General features: G+C 40.1%; 1 protein-coding gene across 2 annotated transcripts in view; it reads right to left on the bottom strand.

The window, feature by feature from the left end:
* abca2 (ATP-binding cassette, sub-family A (ABC1), member 2) overlaps window positions 1–19,861 on the bottom strand; it is an 85,619-nt gene that overhangs the window by 14,024 nt on the left and 51,734 nt on the right. For both annotated transcript variants that reach the window (XM_067439033.1, XM_067439034.1), the window contains exons 9-30: window positions 19,002–19,354; window positions 18,759–18,918; window positions 18,470–18,598; window positions 18,194–18,361; window positions 17,958–18,054; window positions 13,327–13,500; window positions 12,733–12,835; window positions 8,226–8,340; window positions 7,918–8,108; window positions 7,651–7,801; window positions 7,329–7,533; window positions 7,078–7,236; window positions 5,635–5,815; window positions 5,246–5,458; window positions 4,967–5,163; window positions 4,548–4,727; window positions 3,631–3,806; window positions 3,390–3,510; window positions 3,001–3,282; window positions 1,572–1,784; window positions 930–1,032; window positions 451–776 (exon numbers count right to left, since the gene is read on the bottom strand). In XM_067439033.1, the coding sequence (XP_067295134.1) occupies window positions 451–776; window positions 930–1,032; window positions 1,572–1,784; window positions 3,001–3,282; window positions 3,390–3,510; window positions 3,631–3,806; window positions 4,548–4,727; window positions 4,967–5,163; window positions 5,246–5,458; window positions 5,635–5,815; window positions 7,078–7,236; window positions 7,329–7,533; window positions 7,651–7,801; window positions 7,918–8,108; window positions 8,226–8,340; window positions 12,733–12,835; window positions 13,327–13,500; window positions 17,958–18,054; window positions 18,194–18,361; window positions 18,470–18,598; window positions 18,759–18,918; window positions 19,002–19,354 (3,997 nt within the window). The remainder of the gene's footprint in view (window positions 1–450; window positions 777–929; window positions 1,033–1,571; window positions 1,785–3,000; window positions 3,283–3,389; window positions 3,511–3,630; window positions 3,807–4,547; window positions 4,728–4,966; window positions 5,164–5,245; window positions 5,459–5,634; window positions 5,816–7,077; window positions 7,237–7,328; window positions 7,534–7,650; window positions 7,802–7,917; window positions 8,109–8,225; window positions 8,341–12,732; window positions 12,836–13,326; window positions 13,501–17,957; window positions 18,055–18,193; window positions 18,362–18,469; window positions 18,599–18,758; window positions 18,919–19,001; window positions 19,355–19,861) is intronic.

The following is a 19,861-nucleotide window of genomic DNA, read 5'->3' as shown; positions in this document are numbered from 1 at the left end:
TCAACTTTTTATGAAATTTTGTCGTTTTGAATAGAAAAAATCCGATTTTGCATGCTGCATGATTTAAAGTTCATAAATCAATGTGATTATGAGGCAAAAAAGGTTTGCATTTTCTACATACGAATAAGAGTGAACTCATGCATATTTAAAAGGAACATATTATTTAATATAATATATACATACACACACATATACATACATATATATATATATATATATATATATATATATATATATATATAAAAGAATATTATTTATTATTACATATAATTTATAATATTAAACCAAATTAAATTGATCAAATGTAATTGTACAAAATCCTTCTATTTTAAATCTTTTGAACTTTTTATTCATAAAAGAATCCTGAATCTTGGTTTAAACAAGCACGCAAAGCACGCACACACACACACACAACAACTTTTCAACATTGCAAGAACTGCAAACCCTGACCTCGGACAGTAGTAGGAGGAGCGGCAGTGTAGTTCCAAAGGCCATCTTCAAAATGCGCCTCTGGGTCATCAGAGGGGGCAGGAGAAGGTGGCGGGGGCACAAAATTTGACAAAGGCACACCCTGTGTGAAGGAATCCAGGCACATAGAGTCAAAATAGCGGGCTGCTAGGGTTTTGGAGTTGTTGGCATATGGATTCAGAGTTTGAGCCAGTTGGTCCAGAGTGCTGTTGAAGGGAGTTTTCAGTACACAAGTCGCCCCAACTCCAGAGGGTAGACGGAGGGTGTTAACAATCCTCTGTGGGCCTGCGTCTGGAGAAAGTTTACTCCTTAAGCAAAGAAAGGTTGAGAGAGAAGATTTTATTTTACTTCAAATACAATCAGCTATTATTGTAATTAACTGGCAAATAAGTCTTTAGCTATTTGAAGTGGCATTATATATTTTAAGTGTTATTTTGCTGTACAATGACCTTGCGGCTGACCTGTACTGAAGTCTGTCTTCGTTGGCATAAGGGATAAAGTTTCCACGAGGCTGTGTGTAGTTGTGATACTGAGATGGAGACAGAATCAGGGGAGGAAGGTCACCTACAGAACCAGAGAGAGACCATCAGGATAGTCATCACTCAAGGCTAATTAAGATCTGTATCATTTAGTGCCAGATAACCATTGCACTGATTAAAATATATGATATTGTCCTGTAAAATAATTCAAATAAAAGTGGTTTCATTTGGAAAGCATTTCATTTTTAATGCTCACCAAGGTTGCATTTATTTAATCTAAACTATAAAACAGTCATACTGTACTGTGAATATATACACACACACACACACACACACACACACACACACACACACACACACACACACACACACACACACACACACACACACACACACACACACACACACACACACACACACACACACACACACACACACACACACACACACACACACACACACACACACACACACACACACACATCTATATTGTGATGTACCGGTAAAACGCTAGATAACTTGATATAAAACTACTAATGTTGCAATATAAGATTTTGGATCACACTGTCAACTGTTAAAAACAGCAACAAATCACAACTTCAAGGTGCCCTGTGTCCTTCTTACCAATCTCAGGCACAGACAGAGCTACGGTCATGGCCACACAGACAAAAAAAGCAGGCAACAGGATCTGTGAGAGAATGCCCTTGGTGTTCCTCTTCGCGCAGTGAAACCTTTTCACTATCAGCCCGTGAAACTGTCGAAGTTTCAGCCACCAGCCCTCAAGCTTAAAACTGCCCTGGCCATCCAGTATGGTTGGCTCCGGAGAGGACTCTTCACCTGGAACACAGAGATATATATAGTACACTGAGGGGTAGGTTAGCACTTTATCCATTACCTCCAGGCCCTTCAGAGATGCACTTGTCTCAGAAAGGCTTCCATCTTACGGGCCCAGAAGCGACAAACCACAATAGCCAAAATGTTCTTTCAAAAAGCCTTAGAAAAAGATATAAACACAAAAAGAACTGGTTCCTAGTGAATTTCTTCCCCGTGTACCAACACAACCACCAACTGAGTTATGAATGAAGAAAATAATATCACACAATTCAAGAAAAGAAAAAAAAGAATAATTAGGACCCAAATTTTTAAATATTAAATAAAATTTATTTAATACAACTTTTCTGTTAAAGTTTATGCATAAAAAAAGAAAATGACAAAGCTAAACATTTTTTATTTGTTAATAATTTGCTTCTCATTATTAGTTCCAATCAGCAATTAATGCTTGAAATGACAAAGACCATGAAACAGTTACCAAGTCAAACTGAATTAATGTGTTAATAACATAAAAATAAATAAATCACATAATAATAATAATAGTAATCGTTTTTAATAAGTAAACAAATAAAGCTAAATCAATGCGGTAGAATAATCTTTCTAAACATTAGCTCTAATTTTCTAGAAATAAGAATCAGATTGAAACAGTTACAATGTCAAATTGAATATGTGTCAATCACATAAACAATATTAATTAAATAAAATACATTTCATAGAATAATAATAATAATAATAATAATAATGTATTACTGTTATTATTATTATATTATTATTATTAACAAATTATTATTATTAAAGTAAATGTATTTTTGGCAAGCAGCGGGGCGAGGGACCGCGAGAGCGGGCCTGTGACGAGTGGTAATGAGTACCAGCTGCGTGACACACCGGTCTCGTCTCGCCGGCCAAGGTACGAGAGCATAAAAGGAGGAGCGAAGGCAGCGGAAGACGAGAGAGGACCAGGCCTGGATTTATGTTATGTTTTGTTTACGTTTTATTATGTGTGTGTGGGCAGTCGTCCGTGAGGGGCTGCCCGCGGTTTTACTTTCGTTTCGTTTATTTATTTTGGAATTAAAGTTTGTGGAACGTTCGCCAGTTCAACATTTCAATATTACATTGTAACTGTTTCATTCTGCTCTGTGATATATATATATAACACTTATTTATTACTTATAACTAATTATTATTATTATTATTATTATTATTATTATGCTATTTTCCTTACCTCGCAGACTGGCTGAGTCAGGATCCTGGCCATTGTCAAACAGTGGACAGTAGTCTCCATAGAAATCAGAATACAGTCCCCCTTCATCCCCTCTCACTGAGCCCAGAGAAGAGCTGGAATGTAGGGACGCTTGGCTTGGGCTCAGTCTGGAGCACATCATTAGGTTACTGAGCTCCACCTCTGGCCGGATCACGGCAGCAGCTGGTGCCCCCTCACACTGTGACCCTCCTAAAAGATTAGAGGGCTTCCCAGCTGATGCTCCACCGGGAGAGTCCTTCATATCTGACAGAGAAAAAGAGAGAGTTATGAAATATGAACCATAAATAAAATCTTATGCCTTTAGATGCATTGCTACAGCGTTCTTTAACAGATCTATCTGACCATCTAACCTGCGTCGCTGTTTTCCAGTGACAGATCCTCTTCTGATACCTTCAGAAAGACCTCCTCTAGTGTGGTGTCCATCACACCAAAGCTGGTCAAGGCCAAGCTGTCCAAACTCTGTTCCAAAGCCTGAAGAAAATTCACCCAACATATGTGCCCATCAGCAAACGCTCTATATTCAGCTTAATAAGATTTTGATGATATCAAATTATGTCTTTCCAACTGCCTAAAAATATTGTTAGTTTGTACCTGAAACAGCCTCTCAAAACAGCCTTTCTTGACAGCCTCTGACGGTAGGACATAAGATAGCTCAGTGTTGGAGTCAGACACCAGCAGGCAGGAGGCAATGAACTGACGGATGAACTGTGTCACTCTGCTCTCTGAACATGGAGATATCGAAGAGGAGGGAGACTGGCTTGACTGATCTGAGAACAAACAGAAACATGATGTTGGACCATGGCAGATGAAAGAAGAACTAGGAAGATTTTTCTTCTGCTCCTTTGATATTTTAAAACAACAAACAATGAAAGAGGAACAAAAGAATCCTATAAAAAACATTTACGGAGAAAAAAAAACTGAGATAATAAATAGTACGTTCACAGAAATTTTTTAGATAAAGATAAAATGATACACAATTTTATACATTTATAAAAGTGTTATTTTTAGTATTATTTATGTACTAATATAGTTTTATTCATTTTAAATTAGCTTAATACTTTCAGTTTTTTAATTTAGGATTATTTTTTATTTATTTTTTAGTTTATTTATAATATTACTATTTAATTTTTATTTATTTATTTTAGTTTAAGTTATTGCCAGAACAGCACATCAAATATTATATTATACATTATTATAAAAAATATATATTATATAAATTTCAATTCTGAAACTTTATTTCAATTAACATAATAGTTTTAATAATAGCCCTGATTTATACATTTTAGAATACATAAGGGAATTTTGGATATGGATATAAATACTATTTACTATATAATACTATACTTTATAATACTATATAATATAATACTATTATAGTATTGTGAGAAACATGGGGAATCAAAAAGGGAAATGATGTGAGCTGGATTCAAACTCACAATGCCCACACGAAGGCTTAGACATTAATTATTAAAATGTTCTAAAATGTGCAAGTCCACAAATGAGGATACCTGCGGTGTGTGAGTCACTCTGTTTTTTGACAAGCGTGAGTTTGTAGCCGTCTCCATATGTGCTCTTGAGGAACAGAGGAGAACCGCAGCACTTCAGCTTGCCATGAGAGATGATGGCAATACGGTCTCCCAGCAAATCAGCCTCATCCATGTGGTGAGTGGAAAGCAGGATGGTACGACCTGATCACACACAGATTCTAGTTTTGGACTAATCATGTATCATGTATTTGTAAAATTATGCAGCATATACATTACCATTTAAAAGTTTGGGGTCAATAATATTTCACAATACTAATATTTTTACTGTATGTTTAATCAAATAAATGCAACATTGTGTAGAATAAAAGACAATTCATATTACCGACCCCAAACTTCTGAACGGTAGTGTATTCATCATTAGTAATGACAGGATCACCCACCTTGTTTATATTTAAGGATGAGATCCCAGATTGCTCGACGGGCATATGGGTCCACTCCTGCCGTGGGTTCATCCAAAATCACCGCCCGAGACCCACCTACAAATGCAATCGCCACAGACAACTTCCTCTTCATCCCCCCAGACAGAGTCTGAACCAGACTGTGGCGCTTGTTGGACAATTCAAGATCCTCAATCATCCTGTGTATTCCAACAAACAGACTCTATGAACTCGGGTATGGGTATGAATGAGTAAGTGTTGGCAAAATGTGTGTTAACCCACTTGTCCATCTCCTTGCGAATATCTTCCTCAGCCATGCCCTTCAGACGCGAGTAGAACCACAGGTGTTCCTCCACACTCAGCTTGTCAAACAAAACATTGTGTTGGGGACACATGCCCAGATTCTGCCTGATGCGCTCCATCTCTGTGCGGATGTCATGCCCGTATATTGTGGCAGAGCCAGACGTTGGTGGAAACAGTCCTGTGAGAATTGACCTATGAAAGATTCATTGGATGATAAATATATTTCCTGCGGAACACTTCAGTTGCATACATACATCCAATTTTCAGGTAGTAGGGTGCAGCTGTCAGCCTCAATAACAAGCACAGTATGTGTTCAAAGGGTATTAACCACTCTAACACATTATGACACACACTATTCTAACACTCACATAGTGGTGGTCTTGCCAGCCCCATTGTGTCCCAAGAAGGAGACAACTTGGTTCTCATGCAGGTTTAGGCTCAATTTGTTTAGGGCCAGTTTTCTGCCTGTCTTGTAGACTTTGGTCAGTTTGTCTATGCATACCACCAGTGGCAAGTGACTGGGTTCTTCTTCAATTCCACGAGTTTCCTCTGAACGAATAGAAATAGACATACATTTAGTAACGAGCTTAACATTTCTTAAATTTACTTCTAAATTGACTTCCTTAACTTTAATAAAGAGTGTAAGCTGATAATATAAACTAAAGTTAAACTTGACAAAGCATTGTCTGAATTTTTTAAACTGTATAAAAGTTTGAAGGCCAAGATGGACAGAACGATAGTTAGGTAGAATGACAGAACAAGAGTAAACAAACGAATGATAGAACAATTGGAAAAACAACAGAATGATTGAATAATAGATAGAATGAATGATAGCACAAACAAACGAAAGAACAAAATGAAGAACAAAATGTTTTAATAATAGCTAGAACGAACGAATGATAGAACAAATTATATAACAAAATGAACGAATGAACAATAGGACAACGATAGAACAAACAAACGATAGAACAATTGGACAAACAAATGATAGAGCAAACAAACGATAGAACAAATGACCAATAGATAGGACAAACAATAGAACGAATGCTAGAACAAACGATACAAATTATGATAGAAAGATAGAACGAATGATAGAACATCAGACAGAACAAACGAATGATAGAAGAAAAAATAGAATGAATAAATGATAGAACAATTGGACAAACAACCGAATGTTTGAATAATAGCTAGAACAAACGAATGATAGAACAAATTAAATAACAAAATGAACAAACGAACAATAAACAGTATAACGAATGATATACACAATAAAACATCAGATAGAACAAACGAACGATAGAACAAATGATAGAATGAATGATAGAAATATAGAATGAATGACAGAACAAACAATAGAACGTATGATAGAAAGATCACCAGACAAATTATAGAACAAACGATACAACAAAATGAACAAACGAACAATATACGACAAAACGATAGAACAAATTATATAACAAACAACAAAACATCAGACAGAACAAATGTACGATAGAACAAACGATAAAACAACAGGCAGAATGAACGAACAATAGAAAAATCGGACAAACAACAGGATAACTGAATAATAGATAGAACAAACGAATGATAGAACAAACAAACAATAGATAGGACAAACAATAGAACAAATGATAAAATGAATGACAGACAGAACAAACAAACGAAAGATTGAGCGATCAATAGATAGCTTTGCAAGCACCAATATTAAACTTTGACAAATATAAATAAATGTACTAATAAAAATGACAAATTTTCATAACAGGTTCTACATTTGTTTTATATAAAATATATTTTCTCAAATCGAGTCACACCTGAGCGTCTGTGTTCCATAGCACAAGCCTGGTCCTCCTCCATCACACTTAGCCTGGTGCCGCCACTCCACGGCCAATCCCATGTCTCTATACGGCCGCTACCTAACCAATAGGATTTCTGCAAGGGAAAATACCATGGCCGGGGCAGTCCGTACATCCCTGGGGGAAAAAAACACTGTTACTGTTGTTACTGAACAACAAGAACATGGGCAGTGTTTACACTGCACAATAATGACAGCACTGCAGCTCACCTGGATGCACAGCCTCTATATACCAGGTCAAAACACCATATACAATAGCATCAATAGTTAGCATGACCATAGACAGCAGGAGGTTGAAGTCATCACCCTCTACAGGCGACTGGTTGAGAGTGCGCCACTGGATGCCCACTCCAGCAACTTCATACAGGGCAAAGTACTTAGACCCCAGACCGAATGCTGTTGTAGACATTAAAGACTGCAGAGAGGATCACAAATGAGACACATTTACTCAAGAACAATAGAAAAGCCAACTATCAAACACATTATGTGCATGTATTGTAACATGGAAGGGATTCACTGGAGGTCTTCATACCGCTATGCACTTCTCAAAGGCAGTGATCTTGTCGTGAGCCACCTCTTCTCTTATGGCCACGTACATGTAGGGCACATAACTCAGAAAGTAGATGATTCCTCCACATGCTGAGGCCAGTTTGGCTTTAGAGTACAACACCGACACCAGGAAACTTCCCAAAAGAAAGCGAAGAGAGCATTTACATTCATATTAAACAACGTTCGACTACTATTCCTCATTGAAAAACACTGTAAACGGAGTAAAACCAGGTATGGCATGTTTCAGCACCAGAACATGATGGTGGCGACGGCGTAGACTGTGAGGAACAGCCAGATGATAAAGGGATCACTGTGGAGAAGGACTTTGCCGTATTTCAGTATGGCAGTGAGGGCAGTCACTGATATCGAAAGCTGCACAAAGCCTGTGATGAACCAGGCCACCCAGTGCACTGCGTTATTCAAGCCCATCATCTTCATCACCTGTGGTAAAACAGAGTCCATCAACCATGGCACCACTCTCAATCTCAAGTTTATTAGGGACACGGCTTCAGATCATATTTGGTTGTTTTAAAAGGACAGTTCAGTCTATTCTCTCACCTCTTTCAGCCTTTGCTCCTTCTCCGCTACGATGTGCTGGATCATCATAGCCACAGAGTAGACCCAGGATATGACCATACACAGAGGCATCATGTGCTCGATAACAAACAGGAAACTGCAAATGGAAACACTTGTTACAACTCCTCACCTCCATAAACTGATACATCATTAGTATTGCCCGCTTGTCTGGCTATCATCAGACTAAGCTCAATTTAAGATTGAACACTGGTCTGAGGAGTCTGCTCTGTATTTTCTACTCAACAAGAGGCGTGATAAATGAGCATTATTCAAAAGACTCTGTATGCAATTAAATAGTCCTTCAACCAATCAACTAACAAGAGGTGTGATCATCGAAAATACATTTTGGTCCAAAAATAGCAAAAACTACGAGTTTATTCAGCATTATCTTCTCTTGCGTGTTTGTTTTCAAACATCAAATAAAGATTCAAACGGTCATGAATCAGCGAATTGATTCATGATTCGGATCACGTGTCAAACTGTCAAGCTGAAATCACGTGACATTGTTGAATCATGATCCGAATCATGAATCAATCCGCTGACTGTTCACATGACCGTTTGAATCTTTATTTGAGGTTTGAAAACAAACGCGAAAGAAAAGACAATGCTGAATAAAGTCGTAGTTTTTGTTATTTTTGGACCACAATGTATTTTCGATGCTTCAAGAGATTCTAACTGATGTCACATATGGACTACTTTGATGATGTTTTTATTCCCTTTCTGGAAAGGGACAGTATAGTGTGCCTACACTTAGATACGCTGTTGGACTAAATATAAAATATCTTAAACTGTGTTCTGAAGATGAACGGAGGTCTTACAGGTGAGGAATGACATTAGGGTGAGTCATTAAAGGGGGGGTGAAATGCTGTTTCATGCATACTGATCTTTTTACACTGTTAAAGACTTGGAATCCCATACTAAACATAGACAAAGTTTCAAAAGTTAAGGTGGACGTTTGATGGGAGTATTTCTTTGTCAAAAATACTACTTCCGGTTAGTCATAAGTTTCGGCAAGTTTTTTGAGATCATGCGTCCCCTTTGACGTTAACGGGGGCGGAATTTCCTTGTATGGGCCTTACGGACAATTCTACCGGAAGCGCGTGAGAGAGAGCGAGGGAGAGAGCGAAAGCAACAGGCTACGCCCATCAAAGCGCTGGCTTGTAGGATGCTAAACAGGTGATATAACCAGTAGCTACTGACTTACCCACTGATAGGCCGGCGGTCGATCTGTATTAGCACTTTCCTCACGCGACGGGCGAATCACTTTCCTCACGCGGCAGGCGAATCACTTTCCTCACTGAGCGAATCACTTTCCTCACAGAGCGACTCACTTTCCTCACGCGGCGGGCGATTCACTTTCCTCACTGAGCGAATCACTTTCCTCACAGAGCGAATCACTTTCCTCACGCGGCGGGCGAATCACTTTCCTCACGCGGCGGGCGAATCACTTTCCTCACTGAGCGAATCACTTTCCTCACTGAGCGAATCACTTTCCTCACAGAGCGAATCACTTTCCTCACGCGGCGGGCGAATCACTTTCCTCACTGAGCGAATCACTTTCCTCACAGAGCGAATCACTTTCCTCACAGAGCGACTCACTTTCCTCACAGAGCGACTCACTTTCCTCACAGAGCGACTCACTTTCCTCACAGAGCGACTCACTTTCCTCACAGAGCGACTCACTTTCCTCACTGCAGCGCGCTGCTGCACACGTCATTATTTAGCTCCGGTCACACGACACGCCCCCACCCGCTCGGCTTTTTTCGGAAAGACTCGGAACAGCGCATCTTTCTTATATAATTATATAAAAAATAAAGACTTTTCGGAGATATGCAGGATGCAATGCTACTCTATAGGTACTCAAGATTGACATGACACTGACTGAAACTGAGTGTTTCACCCCCCCTTTAATGACATCAATTTCATTTCGGGGTGAACTAACCCTTTAAGGATACATAAAGGTTTGCTTACAGTGGTTAGGATCCTCTTCCATTGCATTTTTGTACCACAGTATTGCCTCCAAATGACCAAATGATAAAGAAGGTCATAGATACGTATGTATACATATTGTATTACAACTTTCAAAATGGCCTTTCCTTTAATAGTAGTAAAAAACATTACTAAGACATACTCTAAGCAGCTTTTTTCCACAGTAAACAATCTCCTGAAGCCGAAGTCATCTTCATCCACTGAAACCACAGTGGAGTGATGCAACAGCTTCATTGACTTTTTTAGATCTCAAGTCAATAACATCTGCTCTTCAATATCTGCCTCTTCCTCCCTGTCTCCCCTATCATCCAACCACTCACCCAGGAAATTGCCATTCCTTCCACACTTTACTGAGGTTCAGCAGAGCCACGTTGAGGAAACCATCAAAAAAAATGAAGCCGTCCATCTGCACCTTGGATCCCATCCCGACTGTTGTGCTCAAGTCGCTCATTCCCATAGTCAGCACAATCATCACCCAGTTTGTTAATCTCTCTCTCAAAACTGGTCATGTCCCTCTTGCCCTTAAAGCTGCTGTCATCCGTCCTATACTTAAGATACCAACCCTAGACCCGGAGGTCCTTGCTAGTTATAGGCCGATCTCCAACCTCACCTTCCTGTCAAAGGTTCTAGAGAAGGAAGCTGCCTCTAAGCTCCACAACCATCTAAAAAAAAAAAACTTATTTGAGATATTTCAGTCAGGCTTTCGCTCGGCCCACAGCACCGAAACAACTCTGGGTGAGAAATGACCTTCTTATGACAGCTGATTCAGGATCACCATCACTGCTTATTCTCCTCGACCTATCAGCGGCATTCAACACCGTGGACCATACCATCCTCCTGGACCGTCTCCACAATACAGTTGGACTATCTGGAACAGCACTGCAGTGGTTTCAGTCCTACCTTTCTAACAGGACTGAGTGTGTTACTTGGAGAGACTGAGAGACTGGGTATTGGGAGAATGTGAGTCCAGGCTACTCCCAGTTACATGTGGTGTTCCCCAGGGGTCGGTTCTCTGCCCAATCTTATTCATCCTCTACATGCTTCCCCTCGATCCTATCATCAGCAGACATGGACTATCTTTTCATTGTTGTGCTGATGACAGGCAACTTTATATCAAAACTGCCCCGAGCCCCTCCACAGCTCTGTCACGACTCGCCACATGTCTTAAGGAGATTAAGGCATGGATGGGAACTAACTTCCTCCAGCTGAACTTCAGTAAAACCGAGGCACTACTGGTTGGCCCCCCTCATCAGATCCACTCCTCTCCCTTATCCCGGTTCATATTTGACGGCCCGGTCATCACTTTCTTCTCCTCAGTCACAAATCTAGGGCTTCGGTTTGACCCACAGCTGACTTTCAATGACCACATTAAGCACATTGTTAAAAACTCCTTCCACCACCTTCGAAACATCTCCAAACTCTGTCCCCTTTTAACCTTTCCAGATGCAGAAAAACTTGTCCATGCCTTTGTCTCCTCTAGGCTGGACTACTGCAACGGACTGTTCTGTGGGATTTCTGGCAGAAATATATCCAGATGCTTCAATATATCCAGAACAGTGCTGCCAGAGTCCTTATGAGAATCCGTAAATATGATCCCATAATTCCCATCCTACACTCATTACACTGGCTCCCTGTTTCATCCCGGATCGACTACAAAATCCTCCTACTCACATAAATGCATCACCGGACTTGTACCACCTTATCTACAGGAACTCATCACTTTGAAATCCTCCACCTGCACCCTCAGATCATCAGGCCACCTGCTTCTTCAAGTTCCCACCACCAGGCTTCGTACCATTGGGGAGATCGAGTTTTCTACTCGGCTGCACCGCAGCTTTGGAACTGCCTTCCCAGTGAGCTGAGAGCAGTATACAGCCTGGACAAGTTTAGCAGAACTGAAGACTTTTCTGTTCAGAAAGGCTTTTATGTGTTGATTGTTTGCATTATTCTATATTTTTACTTTTGATTCATTTTTGTTATTTTTTTTTCCATTTTCCATTGTTGTACTTTGAGATTATTCAGAATGACAAGTGCATTATAAATAAAATCTATTATTATTATTATTAAACATAATGAATTTTTCCTAAAATCTGCCCTTATCTATTTGGCGTTAAAAGTGTTAAGTAGTAGATAAGAAGTATTACACCACAAAATAAACTGTGTTAAAATAAGTCCATGATTGTCCTCTTTCCCCTGAAGGAGACTGACTAATGCTGTGTCATCTGCAAATTTAATGCAGAGTGGGAAGCTTGCGTGATTTAGCCTGGAGCGAGGGATGTTTTTTTTTTCTTTTTTTTTCTTAAACCTCAGCATCTGTGTTCTCTCCGACTCTGAGATCATTCAGAAACCACTTTATCATCACATGCATAAAAAATATATACACAATGCAACTGAACATCTGCGATTCACCGTGTCTTAAACCCAGTGTTTTAGGCTATTAATAGCCAGCCTAAAAAAAAATGAATAGAAAGTACATTAAAAAAAGGAAGACCAAGCTCACTCGTCTCTAGTGTAGCACGGATAGGGAAACATCTGCACATAGTTTCCAGGCTCCACAACATCATGGCCCACAAACGTGTTGATGATTGCCCGCTCAATCATATCTAGAAGAGGAAGAAACATGGAAATGTCAACACACACCATCAAGAACTAAATTTACACACAGCAGTTAAGCTTTTGCAATGAGGGAAAGCTTTGAGCAGCTTTTCTGAGCTCCTGAATAAGTGCAGCTTCCAAAAAAAGCCAAACCAGCACTTTATTGACCGGCGCACTAAGCTTTACATAACCAGGTGCACTTTTTACCAGAATAACTTTCATTTTGAATAAAACATTAAGTTACGTCCACTTTTCCCATGCCAATTCTGTACACTGTGGATGTTGGTTCAGGGCGAATAATTTATTGCTTTGTCAACAGTTTTGTGAAGAATTTTGCATTCTTGATGGAAACTAGATCTTTCACTGCTAATAATATCAAATCAAAACACTCACTTAAGCTTTGTTTACGCTCTCTTAAGTAGTTCACAGCAAATACAAAACAATATCTGTTTTTGGATATCAGTCTATTTGGATATCAGGATATGCAGTCTTCTTATACCTTGGATCCACACAAAGCCGTAAAGGAAGTAGAATTTGCCTCCCGTGTTCGGCCCCGGACGCCAATAAGCTCGGCGGATTTCATTGGTTTTCTCTGTGAAGCTGGAGTTCTGTCGAATCTTATACATAACGTGGGGTGGCAGAGATCCATCTTTATTGGCCTGGAAAATCACACCTAGCGAGAAAGCACAGATTAAACATATGGCTGCTGGCTACATTTAACAATGTATGACTAAGGGCTAAATGAATCATGAAAATGTGGTTTTAATGGGGAATGGATGGGTCAGTCACACAAAGCTTGTTAAGAAATAGCTGAATCATATTTCACCCCAAAAATCAAGAACAAATAACTATATACTAGGGCTGTCCTCGACTAAGGATTTAGACATTCGAATTAGAATTATCGAATCTCTCTATGGTCGACTGATAGTCGAATCATCTATGTGTGTGTGAATGGGTTGGGAGGGACACTAGTCAGCAGGAGGATAAAACTATTTTTATTTTCCTTTACACACTGCACACAGCAACAACTTTTAATAAAGCAACCAAAACTGCCTGCCAACTGACAGACGAACAGACAATGGCTTTCTTATTTAGGTTTAAATAGCCTAAAAGGTAATGTGGTGGATAAACATTCATAAACCGTTTTCTCATAACATGTTAAAGCCGCTCGAAATACAGAACATCACACAAATATATAAAAGAACATTTTGATAAATAAACCAAAAAAAAAAAAACTAATTCCTGGAGAGGAAAAGAACACTGAGTGCGTTTACATGACCGTTCTTAAAGGAACACGCCAACTTTTTGGGACTTTGGCTTATTAAGTGTATCCCCCAGAGTTAGATAAGTCCATATATATCATTCTCATCTCCGTGCATCCCATAACTCAGTCTGACACGCACTCCCGCTAGCCTAGCTTAGCACAAAGACTGGAGGTATATGGCTTCAGCTAGCTTATACTGCTCAAAAAGTGACAAAATAATGCCAACATTTTCCTATTTACATGTTGCAATGTGTATAGTCACAGCACGTACAAATAACAAGCTTACATGAGACACAGCTATCTTATAAACATATACATACTGTGGACTATATTCTCAGAAGGCGCAGCACTGCTCCACTTCTGCGGAGTGCGGAGTGATTTGCTCGCAGCACATGAGAAGCCCCGCGGTGTTCCTTCCGTAAACAAAACCAGCGTGACTGTAGCTAGTGACGAACGTGACTGTTGATCATGGCTGATTTAGAGGAATTGTCAGAGGATTTTTACTTGGCATTAAACCAAAACCTGGAACCATATCTTTTTGAGCCAGAATACACGGACAAGGAGTTAAAAACTTTGGAAGCAAATAGACAAAACGCTGATCAGACTGAGGTTGAGGGGAGAATCAGAACGAACACAATATGTGTGGAAATGTCCCTAATACACCCGGTAGTTATTGATTTTTTTTCTCCCGTTGTGACAAAATCAACTGGAAGAAACGCCCCATACCAAGTGAACCTAATGGACAGCTGTCCACCAAGTAAGTGATTTTTTTATATATAATAATAAATAATTAAAAAAAAGTTTTTTTTTGTTGTTTTTTTTGGACAACGAACGCAGACAAAAATTGAACTGCCTGAATTAAAACTGCCAATCCCCCCTCCAATTCATTAGCAAGGTAAATGCTACAGTCCAGAGAATTACCTGTAGCACCGCTCATTTGTTACTGTGACAGAGCGCGTTCATGACAACACAATACTAACATTACAGGGGATACATGGAGCACAGGAAAAAGTCCAATACAGTAGTGACCACCCTATTCATGTAACAGTGTCATAAACGTTATTAGATCTAGCTAACGACTCTGTTACAGTAGGCTAACTTATAACATAACGGAACACTTACCGCAGCCGCGGGTGATCTGCTTTGTCCTGTCTATATTATCCATGGGATGGCCGTATCCTTCAGCACACGTTTCATGTTTTTTTTTTCGAAATAGTCATCCTCTGTGAAATGTTCAGAGCAAACCCGATAGCGGTTGATGATGGCTACAGGTGTGTTTGGGTCTATATCCAGAGCAAGTAGCCATCGATTCATCAGGTCAGCGTTTTGGGTTGGAATTCTATGGAATATCATTGTATTACCTGGTCTCCCCTGTTTATTGTCACGGGCCTTCACAATACAGCGAACACCCATGATTGTAAACTATCTAGCAATTATTCCAACTCTGAGCGAACTCTCTGCTTCTCACCGCGGGGCTTCTCATTTGCTGCGAGCAAATCACTCCGCACTCCGCAGAAGTGGAGCAGTGCTGCGCCTTCTGAGAATATAGTCCACAGTATGTATATGTTTATTAGATAGCTGTGTCTCATGTAACCTTGTTATTTGTACACGCTGGCCCTCATTTATCAATCTTGCGTAGAAACAGGTGTATATGTTGGCGTAAGATTATGCTTACACTCCTCTCACCGCCTGATTTATGAAACTGTGCGTACCTCTGCAATTCAGGTGTACGCAATACTTGCTCTTGATAAATCCCGCGGCTGAAACCGATCGTCATTAGAATAACACGCCCCTATATATTCAAGTCTCTGCCTCCCGCACGCCCTCATTTTACGCCATGGACAAACAGAAGACGGCAAAGAAACGAAACTTCTCCGACGTGGAGATCGGGCGCGCTCAATCATCTCTTTAGTCCACTTAGTCAGGGCACTGATTAGGACATAAGTCAACGGGCTGACTCCCTGATCAGTGGCCTGACTACTGAACTATTGAGATGATTGAGATGCGCCCATCGAGACCCTCACCAGGGAAGTGGAAAAAACCCGAAATTGTTTTATTTGGGAGTTTAAAGAGTGGGAATAAAGGCACCTACAAAAACAAAATATGGACCCAAATAACGAGTACTGTTAATAGTGTGGGGGTTGAGAAGCACACTCCAGCAGTTTAAATAGCTGTTTGGATGATAAATTACCATCACAATGCATTATTTTACAGCACGTTTTGAAACAATTAGCATTTAATTTCGTATCACGGCACATGTATTGGGGTGTACAATAGTGATGATGATGTGATGTGGAGTAAGATTCATTCACATTAATAATTACATGACAATTTGTAAGATTCTTCTTCTTATTATTATGATTATTATTCTTAATGACGCTTGTTATTTAGAAGAAAATGCCGTTTTTATTGATTTTATTATTATTTAAAAGAAGAAGGCCATTTTTATTATTTTGTCAGTCTGAATTATTTTAGTCCCAGTCCGTGCGCAGCTGCCGGGCCAGGCGGGCCTGAAACGTCAGATAAAGCGCACAGGCTCGCGACTGGAGGAATACATATGCCTACAGATCAAACGCTTTGGTAAAGTCACACAAATTAAACATTGACGTTCATGTTACACAAAAATAAACACTGAATGTTGTTGTTGTGGTTTTTAACAGTGGGTCATATAGCATATCTTGTCAGTGCGTTTTGTGGTGTTAGGAATTGTTTTTCTGCGCATTTTCCCACTAACTCAAACGTGCGTACACCACCTCCTGAGCTGGCGTAGGATTTGAGCGTGCCGTACGCCAACGTCCATATTGATAAATCTCAAAGTCACCGTGGGTTTGGGTGTACGCAAGGTGTACGCTGGAAATTTGGTGTACGCACTTTTGATAAATGAGGGCCGCTGTGACTATACACATTGCAACATGTAAATAGGAAAATGTTGCCGTTATTTTGTCACTTTTTGAGCAGTATAGGCTAGCTGAAGCCATATACCTCCAGTCTTTGTGCTAAGCTAGGCTAGCGGGAGTGCGTGTCAGACTGAGTTATGGGATGCACGGAGATGAGAATGATATATATGGACTTATCTAACTCTGGGGGATACACTTAATAAGCCAAAGTCTCAAAAAGTTGGCGTGTTCCTTTAAGCCGACTGTGCCTAAAGGCAGTGAAGGACGCGAAGCTCAGCCCCGCGCCTCAGGATCTCACACCGCCACCTGACGCGCACATTATATAGGCCTACATGCGAGCTCAATTTTGAATTGACTGACAGATGAGCTGCACGAAAGCGCTCTGTGGTGCGGCAAGATTTTAAACAACTTCCTGAGTGGCTGCGGACAGGCGCGCTGCCGCCGGTGTGTGTACACTCATTGAACGTGTTCTAATTTTAAAGGCGCGGTGCGAAGCTCAGCGACCTTAAAGGGGTCGCACACCAATACTCAGCTCAGCTCAGTGCCGCGACACTACTTTAAAATATTGAGCTCCCCCATATTGCCAAAATAGTATGATCCTCGTTTCATAACACCCGCGAAGATTCGAGCGTGAGATCGGTGGTTGAATCAGGCTCCGCATATCGAATCGATGCATCGAATCTTCGACTATTCGGGGTCACCCCTACTATATACTATAAGAAAATAAAGGCTATGTTGGACTGTGGCATTATTTTCAAGAGAATTTTATCCCCTTAATCTCACTACAATAAAAGCAAATAATATACATTCAACAATGGTTCTCACCATTATTTTTACAGCATAGTATAGTTATATACACTATATGTTAAGCACAATAAAATATCCAATGTATTTCTTTTGATTTGTAAGTGCAATATGACCAGCACATTTTCACAAGTTTTGTTAGAATGAGATCCATTGTTCGCTTACTTGCAAAGACTGAGACATTGTCCTGGTAGGCCTGGTTCAGCGTGTAGTTCACAATGCTCTCTTCATCAGGGAAGCCTCTGAAGATATCCACACTGACCTGAGGCATACACAGGCATACATAGAAAGCAATTGACTTAAAAAAAAAAAAAAACCTATGGAGTGTTTTGGTGTTGACACTATAGAATTAATTAAAGTAGATATAAAAGATGGGGCATTTTAAATCAATTGCTTCTGACCTTTGACATGAAGTTTGTCCAGCCACAAGCAGCATTATCGATTGTGTGCAGCTGCTCCAGGAGAGTGGTTGTGTTTGGCAGGGTGAAGTTCTCCTCCAGCAAACTGTTCATCAGCTCACTGTCTGAGATGTTCAACAGTTCATGGTGCTTCTTTAAGTCTGCAATAAACTACAACACATGGACAAAACAGAATAATTCAAGCACATGCACAACATGAAGTGCTAATCAAACAAAACAAAAAAATGTTTTATTAGCAACTGAAATACAGAATGTTACCTGTTGGAGCCACATCAGGTGATTTTGCAATTTACCCTCCTCTAAGAAGGCCCTTAATTCAGCTGAAATGTTGAGCCACACACGGGCATAGTGAGTCACATTACCCACAAAAGCAAAAGTCTCATTGGCCTAAAGAGAGAAAAGAAAACCAAATTGGATTCAGAAGAAATTCATCATTTTATTTAATATATTATTATTATTATTTGAATGGTCTGGGCTGCAATCCCGATTGCTGTTATAAATACTCAGACTTTTATCAGCCTTAAAACACCTTAGAGTCAGGACTTGCCTTTTGTATGACCTTGTCCACCTCTGAGCCAATGGGAGAGTAGAGGATTTTGGGATTTGTAGTCATGAGATGGACGAGTAATCCCAGGTTTCTCTGTTCTTTGCTGGTAAAGCCCAGGGAACTCATATTGCCCTGTTTCAGAGCTTCTGGCTCAATAATCCTAACGAAACAACAATATTATTAAAAATGATGTTCACATTTCACATTCAGAAAGGTAAAACACCCTAACATCCATATACACACCTGTTATTCCCACACAGAATGGGCTGAAGACCTGCCCACAGCTGAACAAAGGCAGAAAACTGTGATTTGGGGTTTTCAGCCTCAGCATCATTTCCTGCAGCTCCCTCTCCTTCCTCCACAGGGCTGTCTGTTGTGTTGGGACCCCATGTTGTTGTGTTGGAGCTCCATGAGGTGGTGTTGGCTAAAAGAGAAGGCTGGTGGCCTGCACATGCTCCTTTAGGAAGCAGCCTGGCCAGACCTGACAGCAGATCCACATCCCTCAACAGCCTTTCTACATCAGCTAGGTTCTTCAGCAGAGCCCCGAGGTGGGACTGATCCAAGAGTCCAGACATGTTAGACTGCTCCAGACGCAACTGAGGAGAGAGGACAGGAGGAAGTGACATATGGAGAAAGAAAAGAGGAGAACACAATAGGTACAGAAATATGTACAGTATCAGGGTGTTTCTTCAACTATATGCACTTTTGGTTCTATAGACGCTCTCTTTTTATACTCTCAATTTTTTATTTAAATTGTTCATGACAAATGCCCAACAGTAGATAGCTTCTTTATACGAGTGGAGGTTTTTATTTTATTTTCTCTGAAATTTCCATTCCATTTCTAAGTGTCATTTCCATCATATCTCAAATTCAATATTGTGTTTAACAGCACTCTGTGATGGAAATGACATTACTATGTAATGGTTCAGGAATAAAATGACAGAGTCCTGTCTTTCTAACACGTGATTTGCGTGAGTTGAAAAAGATGGATATTCATAGCCTAGAAATCTAGACTCACCCTAGTGGCAGCACATGTAATCTGCTGCGAGTGTAGTCTAGAAACTCTCAATACCCTTCTGAGCTGTAAAAACCAAACTCTGGTC

The sequence above is a fragment of the Pseudorasbora parva genome, chromosome 3 (genome assembly GCF_024679245.1).
Source record: "Pseudorasbora parva isolate DD20220531a chromosome 3, ASM2467924v1, whole genome shotgun sequence".
In the NCBI taxonomy this organism is placed as follows: Eukaryota; Metazoa; Chordata; class Actinopteri; order Cypriniformes; family Gobionidae; genus Pseudorasbora; species Pseudorasbora parva.
The sequence above is the reverse complement of the archived record's forward strand: the minus strand, read 5'-3'. Positions and strand labels throughout refer to the sequence as shown.